At 44.1% G+C, this 7,610-nt stretch overlaps 1 protein-coding gene across 2 annotated transcripts in view; it reads left to right on the forward strand.

The window, feature by feature from the left end:
• Positions 1-7,382, forward strand: part of ATG2B (autophagy related 2B) — a 73,802-nt gene extending 66,420 nt beyond the window's left edge. For both annotated transcript variants that reach the window (XM_005868540.2, XM_014541482.1), the window contains 6 exons: positions 1,827-1,896; positions 2,244-2,326; positions 2,938-3,059; positions 3,302-3,456; positions 4,731-4,880; positions 6,083-7,382. In XM_005868540.2, the coding sequence (XP_005868602.1) occupies positions 1,827-1,896; positions 2,244-2,326; positions 2,938-3,059; positions 3,302-3,456; positions 4,731-4,880; positions 6,083-6,313 (811 nt within the window). In that variant the 3' untranslated portion in view covers positions 6,314-7,382. The remainder of the gene's footprint in view (positions 1-1,826; positions 1,897-2,243; positions 2,327-2,937; positions 3,060-3,301; positions 3,457-4,730; positions 4,881-6,082) is intronic.
• The last annotated feature ends 228 nt before the right edge of the window (positions 7,383-7,610 follow it).

Consider the following 7,610-nt stretch of genomic DNA (forward strand, 5'->3'; position numbering starts at 1 on the left):
TTTTTGCCTTTTACTCGAATTCTTCCCCATTATGACCTGGCTGATTAAAAACGTCCCCATCCACTTACAGTTGCAACTCCGGAGCTGGCATGGGCTTTGTGCGCAGTGAACTTCCCACCTTTCCGGTGAATTTCCGCTTTTCCTTTTTCACTTCGTTTTTCGCTCAGGCGAATCTTCTCCTCCAGTCCCTGTTCATGGCACCAGATGCCGCGACCTTCATGGCGGGGTTCAGAAGGGGCCGACGCACAAATGAAAATCCTATACAAGAAATAGGAATTTAGAAGGCATTGGGGGCCAGGTGGAGCCTCTTTCTTGAAGAGACACACTGAGACCTGGGTTTATCCGTTTTTTATTCAGTTTTAGATACACATCTTGCCCTCAGTAAAGCACGGCAAACAGGTAGCAGACAGATTGTCTCTAAGGTCAGTAAAGATTCATAAGGTCCAGTAAACATTTACTTGGAGGCTATCAGGTCAGGAAATTGCTTCGAGCCACCACTATCTCAGCATGAACAATCGGTGCTTAGCGTCAGCCCTGCTAATGCTCAAGGTCCATCGGCCTTTCTCGTACCATGGTGTACTTTCATGATAGTATTGGAAAGCAATGGCTTCCTGCAGTATAGTAAGTAGCCTTACTTACCCAGTAAATGTTTGTTTTTCCATTAGACTGTGTCAAATAGCTTATAGGTTTCTATTTCTACTCTCAAAAGCCTCCTAGAGCAGTGGTTCTCAACCTTCTGGCCCTTTAAATACAGTTCATGTTGTGACCCAACCATAAAATTATTTTCGTTGCTACTTCATAACTGTAATGTTGCTACTGTTATGAATCGTAATGTAAATATCTGATATGCAGGATGGTCTTAGGAGACCCCTGTTAAAGGGTACTTAAACTGCCAAAGGGGTCACGACCCACAGGTTGAGAACCACTGGTCTAATAATAATAATTTCTCCCCAACATTTATTCAACATTTACTTATTCAACAAATACTTGAACATTTGCTATATATATATGCCACATTTTATTCTAGGCACAGTGAACAGAGTAGAGAAAAATCCCTATTTAAATGAACTTAAAAATAACCAAAGGATGCTATTTTGTGCCATGGAGAACAAACGTAAGAAAGGAAGAGGCAGGTGTTGAGGGGCTGTTGCCCAGAGAACCAAATGGAGATAGTATTCAGAAGACAGGAGATGTCCTTCTTGTGGTGATGACGTGAATACAGCATTTTCATTTTACTGAGGTTAAGTGGTCTCTGTGGGATGGCTTAGGATATAATCACCAACACTGATTCTGTAGAACACATGTGTTTCCAGTGTCCGTTTGCAGTTCAGCCTTTGCAAGCTCCTTGTGTTTGATGTGTGCCATCAGTGTGTAATTCTATCCTCAAAGAATTCCCAATATTTGCATTCCGATATCCTGCTTACAAGCATTAATCTCAGGAATGCTCACTAAAACTCACCAGTGTAGGCGGCATTTTAAAAATTTATTTACAAAGACATTTAGACTCAAAGAGGTAACGTGACTTGCCCGTAATTGCATCCTATATAACTGAGAAATATCTGCCTGAATAAATTTTTTTAAGATGAACACTATTAAACTAGGAAAAGTTTTTTGTGAGAAATTTTAAATATAATAAAATAAATAAAATTTATAAGATTATTAACATTTGGGTTAGTTATGTTATAAGAAAATATAATGCTAAAAGTCATTCTCTTTTATTCATTTTGTGGTTTTGTTTTTATTCTCCAGTTGAACAAATTAATTTTTAGCTAATTTCAACTATTAGTAACTTGAATATAAATATCTCTTTCTTCCTTTATCTTCAGAGAATTCAGATTCACATCAGAAGTTCCTATTCGGCTTGACTATCATGGCAAACACGTATCAATGGATCAGGTTTGGAAATTTTGTATAAATATACTCTCCACAAAATTATCTCATTTGTTTTTCTAATGGACTCAATTTTTAAAAAAATCATTTTTTGTCATAGTTTTATATATGAAAGTGCAAGATTTTAAAGTGTAATTGTTTTTAAAGTAAATTGAATACCATTTGCTTAAGACCCCATGAGTAAAATTTGATATAAATTGGGTCCTACCTATTATAAAATATGTGTTGTTTTGCTGTAAATATTTTGTTTTAGCTTCCTTAGTGAATATTGCTTTGACTTTCCCAGACAATAACTATTTTAAATGACGAGTCTCTCAATTTACAGACTAATGAGGGCTTTATTTTTTTTTAAGGGCACACTAGCTGGGATCTTGATTGGTCTGGCCCAGTTGAACTGCTCTGAACTGAAGCTGAAGAGGCTCTTCTATCGGCACGGGTGAGCCGTTCATTAGGGAGACCTTACGCTGTGGTCGCTGACGTTAGTACAGCAGATACAAGTGGGGTTTTCTCAGCAAGCATGCACACCTTAGTCGTGGACAGCACTGTTTGCAGACAGCTTAGTTTCAGAGGATCCTTACTGACCAGGGCTAGGTTTTATTCAGAGAAAGTAGAAATAATTGGAACAGAGTAGTATTTTTCAAAAACAGCTATCATTATGATTATTTGTAATAATTTCCCAAAGTTGTAAATCAGCTTATTTAGTGAAATCAGGAAGTTCACTAAGTAGCTAAAAACTGTGTGGCAATTTGTAGACATTGAGTTAATCCTATGCCAGAGCTTTAGATGTTCAAGAAATGAGAGCAGTGTTAAAACATACTTATACACATTACCTAAGCCTTGTAGAAATTATTAACATCACAACTGGGATATATATACACACACACATTTATTTATATTTATATGTATGTATATATTCAGATTGAACATCTATAATATTTTATCCTTAAGCTGTAGTCAGTTTTCTTTTATCTTAAGTCAAAAATTCCCCAGACATATCTAAAGCTATACATCTTTCTCCTTCTTATATACTAACCGTCATTTGCTTAGTTTGCTAGGTGTTGACAAATTATTCTCCTATGCAATCACTGAATGGCTTACTGACATTAAGAAGAACCAGCTACCAGGAATCCTGGGAGGTGTTGGGCCAATGCACTCACTAGTACAATTAGGTGAGTTTTCTTTTTTAATCAGAAGATAAGTTATTTTACCTCATCAGTGGTTCTTCACCCCTTTTGGGTTATGGATGCCATTGAGAGTCTGTGTCAGAACCATCTTTCTAGAAAACGTACATTTGCAGTCATACACACGAAATTGTGCTTCCCATTTCAGGGGTTAAAAACCCCAGGTTGGAATGGAGCCGAGACCTGAGCTCCAGCACCGCTGTTGACCTCTCCGTGTTGACTTGTTCTAGTGCAAGGCCTGAAGGACTTGGTCTGGTTGCCAATAGAGCAGTACCGGAAGGATGGCCGCATCGTCAGAGGGTTTCAGAGGGGCGCTGCCTCCTTTGGCACCTCGACAGCCATGGCTGCCCTGGAACTCACCAACAGGATGGTTCAAACCATACAGGTACCTTTCCATAGGCTGCCTGAACCTATGCAGACGGACGAGCTGTTACAGAACCGTTCCTCCATTTTGTTTTATGATGATACTATGAAAATGTTGAGAAAAGCTATTTTATTCGTAGTATCATGCTTTTTTTTATTAGTTATCCACTGTCAAGTAATCCTATATAATCAAAGCCTAATATGCTAAGTGTCTGGTCGTTCGGTCAGCCATTCAACCAATCAAAGCATAATATGCTAATGATATGCTAAGGCCACTCAACTGCTTGCTATAACATGCACTGACCACCAGGGGACAGTCAACCAAGCAACCGGTCACTATGACGTGCACTGACCACCAGGGGGGCAGATGCTCCAATCGGTAGGTCAGCTTACTGCTGGGGTCCAGCCGATTGGTACTGAGTGAGGTGGGCCGGACATGCCCTGGAGCCCTTCCACGGTCCTTCCCCGGCTGGCCAACCTCCCGCGTCCCTCCCCGGCCTCGATCATGTACCGGTGGAGTCCCTCGGCCTGGCCTGCACCCTCTCACAATCCAGGACCCCTCAGGGGATATCGGAGAGCTGGTTTTGGACCGATGGTGGAACGACCGGTCACTATGACGTGCACTGACCACCAGGGGGTAGACGCTCGATGCAGGAGCTGCCCCCTGGTGGTCAGTGCGCTCCCACAGGGTGAACACGGCTCAGCCAGAAGCCGGGCTCCTGGCTGGTGAGCACAGTGGCAGTGGCGGGAGCCTCTCTCACCTCCGTGGCAGCCAGACATCCCCTGAGGGCTCCCAGACTGCAAGAGGGACAGGCCAAGCGGAGGAACACCCTCCCTCCCCAAAATAAAGCAGCGGAATCCAGTGTCAAATTTGTTTGCCTCTTTCAGGTAAATTATAACCATTAAATTACTCAAGGGTTATTTCACCACATTTATATAAAAAGATCATAGCTAAATGCAAAGAAAGCATTGCATATCAAACAGTAGTTGTATTAGGTTTGTTGTGGAAGTGTTAAGCTCCCACAACCCTGTGCATTGTCAACTAACCTGGTGTCGTGGAGAATGTCCTCAGAGGACAGAGGAGGAACTGAGAAAATGAGCTCGATCAGATGGTGCCAGTTTTGAATGTACACCTTAATGTTCTTATTATGAAAGTAACACGTTCTTGTAAAGAATTCACACTGTGCGGGCACGTGAGTCCCTCTGCTCCTCCCCCTCAGTCCCTGTGGGAAGTGTACCTTGGGGCAAACCCAGACTCTTTTCTGACTCATTTCTTACTTTGTGTGAAATGGCCAGGCAGCGGCAGAGACTGCTTACGACATGGTGTCCCCTGGTCCCCTTTCTATCGAGCCCAAGAAGAGCAGAAGGTTTCCTCACCATCGCTTAGCCCACCAGCCAGTCGACCTGAGGGAAGGTGTGGCCAAGGCCTACAGTGTCGTGAAGGAGGTAGGTGGTCCTCGGGGGGACAAGCAGCACTCCTCCCGTCTTTCTGGCTGTCATCACAGAGCGTTCTGTGGTTGTCGTTCATCCCAAAGGGGCCCTGGGAGTGGGCTTGGGGCTGCTCCCAGCAGCGGGTGCAAATGTGTGCGTCGGGTAAGGACAGGGTGTGTGGACTGGTGGACTCCGGGAGAGCAGTGATCCAGTGGAGAGATGGACTCTCTTTCCCACAGACGCGAGTGAACTAGACAGACACCAGGCACTCACCAACTGGGTCCAATGCATGATGATACTTTGCTGCATTTGCCTCAGATCTGTTTAAGAAATACAAGCTCTTAGATGGCTCGCTCCCCCTGATCCCATTTCCCTGCCGTCACTGTCCTAAAGGTGGTACAGCCTTTTCTGTGCTTGTCTTCATAGTTCTGCTATACAAATATGTACTCAGAAGCAAGACATGCTATTGTTTGTATTTTAAAAGTTAACCTGAATGGTATGTGCATCTGTAACATGTCTTTCAGGATCTATCCATGTTGATGTATGTTCATGTAATGTGAACTGTTTATAGTGTTTCACTGTTTAATTATTTTCCTATTGGTAGACACTTTCCATTCTTCCCTAAAACACCGCTCTAAGAGTGTTCATATAAGTCCCTTTGTTCACATGTGCAGGTTGTGAAGGTGGATTTGGTGATTTGTAACCATTTGAACCTTGACATTTGCTAACCATTGCCACTGCACAGTAAGCCCTGGTTCTGTGGCTGTCAGGGCCGTTCCCTGTGTTAATCCTTTTTGACATTCTTTTTAATAGGACACTAAAGTTGAGGTCATTTTACTTACGATTCTCCTACCAGGATTTCATTAAAAATATTTATCCCACAAATACTGGTGCACAGAAATGCCTAGGCAGCCTCTCAGTGGCGGAGTAGCCTCTGTGGTCCCAAACAGTGAAATGTTTAGTGGGTAAATCAAGGCAACACCACTGATCGCCCTAAAAAAGAAGGCGGTCAGGAGAATAAAGAGATAATTGCCCGTCAGACCCGTCCCTGCAGACAGTGGGGTTGGGCCATTATCAGTGGACATGTTATCCTGGATTACCTCAAAAGCATAGTTTTTTTTGTCTACTTACAAACATAACGTTGAATAATTGTATTGAAGTGTGCATTATAGGATGGCTTAGTAATTTACTTCCTTCTCCGCCGTCTCCCCTCTCAGGGCATCACGGACACGGCTCACACCATTTATGAGACCGCAGCTCGAGAGCACGAGAGCCGGGGGGTCACCGGGGCGGTGGGCGAAGTCCTGCGCCAGATCCCTCCAGCCGTGGTGAAGCCGCTGATCGTTGCCACAGAGGCAACATCGAACGTGCTAGGAGGCATGAGAAACCAAATTAGACCAGATGTTCGGCAAGACGAGTCCCAGAAGTGGCGCCACGGGGAAGACTGACACTACAGACACGGTTTTTCCACAACGACGAGGGCGGGACTAAGGAGCAGAGTGTCCCCTGGGCCATTGGAGAGGGAACTCATTTCATTTTATTGTGCTCATCTCAGGAACAAAAGCATTTCTTAGTTAAATAATTTAATATCACAAAAACATGCAACCAAAACTTCTGTCATTTCAGGTCTAGTTTGGTACTTGCCTGTAGACATGTATGGTGGCTGGGGTCACAGGTCTCTAAAGCAATTGCTGCCAAGTGAGTGGAATGCTTGCTCTTGTCACCCCGACTCTGCTTCTCCCGGTTCCCGGCGCGCTGTCCTGGGAAAGCTCTCGCAGTAGAGAGCTCAGAGTACTCGTGCCCCGAGAGAGCACAGCTTAGGGCGCGCTGAGGTTTAGAAAGAATCCCAGCTTCCAAACCCTCAGCGAGAGAGAGAGAGAGAGAGAGAGAGAGAGAGAGAGAGAGAGAGAGAGAGCGCGCGAGCGAGAGAGCGCGCCACAGGCAAAGCAAGCGAACAGGGTTGTCCATATGCTTATGAGGCATAAATCACCCAGCCTGTGGGTTGTGTGTTCACGCCCTGAGAACACATTGTTCCCACGTACTCAGAAAGTCCCCCGTGGGAGCCGAGCACGGGGATGTCCAGATGTGTCCTGTTGTGTTGCACTTTATCCCGTGTGTGTATGTGTGTGTTTAGATGAATACGAGTCATGTGCTGTCTTCTTTATGTAATTTACAAAGTCATACAAAATACAAAAAGTCAGTCTGAAAGTTTTTGGCGAAAGAAGGTAATTCTAGTATAATCTCCATTTATTTGAAGTGTAAATGAAAATGTGCATTCTGTGATGAGCTGGGGCCCACATAAGTGTTCATACGTTCAGTTTTAGCAGGTATAGTGCAAGCTTGTTGGGAATGTATGGAAAGGGAGGTTGGAAGTGGCTTTTATGCTTTTCATATTAACCAAACGTCCTCTAAGTATGCCCTGCTCAGTGATTTGGAAGTACCGTTTTTACTTGGTGAACAGTGTACATTTTGATAACCTGTCAGGAATGAATAAAGTATTTTTATTTAAAGGTGAAATGGTCTGCTCCCATGGATGTTTTGGTTTTCTTCGGGCACATTCACAGATGCAGGCCTGTGACTTATCCCGGGACACTGGCAGACTTTCTCGGCATCACTTTTGGTTGCTATGGAGTCAGTCATGGCCGGGAGTGGAGGACCTTGTTGAGCACCGTCTCCTCGATTAACAACAGGAAGAGAGGCGGCTTCCCCTCCTCCGTGCAGACTTGAGGAGAGCTCGCTTCCTGA

Source organism: Myotis brandtii, unplaced genomic scaffold, assembly GCF_000412655.1.
Source record: "Myotis brandtii unplaced genomic scaffold, ASM41265v1 scaffold273, whole genome shotgun sequence".
In the NCBI taxonomy this organism is placed as follows: domain Eukaryota; kingdom Metazoa; phylum Chordata; class Mammalia; order Chiroptera; family Vespertilionidae; genus Myotis; species Myotis brandtii.